Raw genomic sequence first — 2,359 nt, 5'->3', positions numbered from 1 at the left:
CTGAAGGTAGGGTCAATGGCATCAATGGGCCTTTCCCCTTTCTTTCCTTTTGCTTTCTGGAACTCTAGAGAAGGGAAAGAATTTTCTTTGTTACCCCATAGAACCTAGAAAACTAATTCCAGGAACTTTAATGTAGAAGTTGTACTAATTTTCTTGCTGTGACAGGGCTGCTCAAACAGGATGTTAGGAATGAGGGCGCACAGAAGTGTGGGTTTAATTACGGAATTGCTTAAAGGAGAGTTTTAATAACCTTGGTGTTTGAGTCTCTCCGGAATTCAAATGTTTGTTTCCTCATATGGTGCAGGTAACGCCCCTGGGCCGAAAGGAGATCAAGGCAAAGGACCTTCTCCGCCAGCTCCAGCTGGAAGCTGAGGAGCAGAGGAAGCAGAAGAAGCGTCAGAACGTTTCTGGATTGCACAAGTCAGTGTTCTGACCTCTTCTTGGTTTTTCTTCGGGTGAAGTTTGGTAACATACATTTGTAGGGAAAAGCAGCACCAGAGAACGTGTGCTGAGGTGTAATGTGAAGCACGTTCTGTAGTGGTGGTGGGGCTAACGAACCCTGCGCGAGCATTAGGGGTTGAGATGAGAAACACTGAGCTGAACTTCTGCACAAAGAGTGACCTGGAGTGAAACAAGGATGATGAGAGCCTTCCGTTGTTTCTGGTTGCATCAGGAGCAAATTACTGTCTTATAAATTATTCTTAGAGGTGCCAAATATTTGTAGAATAGCCAACAGAAGGGAAACAAAGAGGAAAGAAGTGTATGCTGTGCACGTTCAGTAAACTGAGCAAATCTGAGGAGCAGTAAGTCTGGATTTGGGAAGAGATGAAGTTTGAAGCAGGGTTTACTGCTCAGGCAGAGATCACCACCCACATCCCTCACTGACGTGGTTGGGGGAATGTGCCAGGTACAGTCGTTTCAAGAGAAAAACTCACTAATGTTAAACCCATATGTTGTTTATATTGCACTTATTTAATAAAATTGTTTAGTGAGTTTGGGCGTTTTCCAGCTGTTAGAGCAGAAATGGGTACAGGGTGGGGAGGAATCGTGGTTTATCCGTACCGTGCCCCGCAGTGATGAGATCTGCCTGAAAGGAGGGTGCAGCCGGGGGGGATCGGTCCCTTCTTCTAAGGAACAGGTGATGGGACACGAGGAAATGGCCTTAAGTTCACGGAATCATGAATTGTTGGAGTTGGAAGGGACCTTCTAGAGATCATCCAGTCCAACTCCCCTGCCAAAGCAGGGTTGCCCAGAGCACATCACTCAGGAGCATCCAGGTGGGGCTTGAAGATCTCGACAGAAGGGGACTCTACACCCTCCCTGGGCAGCCTGTTCCAGGGCTCTGCCACCCTCACCACAAAGAAGTTCTTCCTCATATTGGAGAGGAACTTCCCATGTTCCAGCTTGTGCCCATTGCCCCTTGTCCTGTCCCTGGGAACCACTGGAAAGAGTCTGGCTCCATCCTCCCTCAAACCACCCTTTAGACACTTGTCAGCATTAATGGGGTCTCCCCTCAGCCTTCTCTTCTCCAGGCTGAAGAGTCCCAGCTCTCTCAGCCTTTCCTCATCAGGGAGATGCTCCAATCCTTGAATCATCTCTGTTGCTCTACGCTGGACTCTCTCCAGTAGTTCCCTGCCTCTCTTGAACTGGAGAGCCCAGAACTGGACACAGGATTCCAGTTGTGGCCTCCCCAGTGCAGAACAGAGGGGGAGAATTACCTCCCTCCACCTACTAGCCCCACTCTTCCCTATGCAGCCCAGGATCCCAGTGGCCCAAGTTGTGGGCAAGTTGTTCAGATGGGATATTAGGAACAATTTTGACATGGAAAGGGTTATTGAGCCTTGGAATGGGCTGCCCAGGGAGGTGGTTGAGGCACTGTCCCTGGAGGTGTTCGAGACGGGTTGATGCGGTGCTGGGGGACATGGTGCTGGGGGAGGGACATGGTTTTTTTGTCAGAGTTGGGTTGATGGTTGGACTCGATCATCTTGAAGGTCCCTTCCAACCTAGAAGATTTGCTTTTTGTTTGTTGTGCGGGTGTTTATTTTTGTCAACATTAGGTTGACGGTTGGACAAGATGATCTTGAAGGTCCCTTCCAACCTGGAAGATTCTGTGATCCTGAGTCTATACGATTCAAAAGCCGGGTTGACATAGTGCGTAGAGACGTGGGTTAGTGATGGGTTTTATCAGGTTGATGGTTGGATTTGATGATCTTACAGGTCCCTTCCAACCCGGACAGTCCCGTGATTCTACGATCCCGGGGTTTTAGCGTTAGAAGTGTCGCTTTCCCGCTTTATTCCCTCTTTATTCCCGCTTTATCCCCGGTCGGTGGCTCCGTGAGGCGGCGGGGCGGGCCTGGGC

The 2,359-nt window shown here is 49.4% G+C and overlaps 1 protein-coding gene across 1 annotated transcript in view; it reads left to right on the top strand.

Annotated features, from left to right (window-relative positions):
• Window positions 1-295: 295 nt before the first annotated feature.
• LOC106894002 (leucine-rich repeat-containing protein 47-like) overlaps window positions 296-2,359 on the top strand; it is a 12,169-nt gene continuing 10,105 nt past the window's right edge. Inside the window, exon 1 of the mRNA XM_014952419.1 lies at window positions 296-420. Within this exon, the coding sequence (XP_014807905.1) occupies window positions 296-420 (125 nt within the window). The remainder of the gene's footprint in view (window positions 421-2,359) is intronic.

Source organism: Calidris pugnax, unplaced genomic scaffold, assembly GCF_001431845.1.
Source record: "Calidris pugnax isolate Ruff unplaced genomic scaffold, ASM143184v1 scaffold217, whole genome shotgun sequence".
NCBI classification, from domain to species: domain Eukaryota; kingdom Metazoa; phylum Chordata; class Aves; order Charadriiformes; family Scolopacidae; genus Calidris; species Calidris pugnax.
The sequence above is the reverse complement of the archived record's forward strand: the minus strand, read 5'-3'. Positions and strand labels throughout refer to the sequence as shown.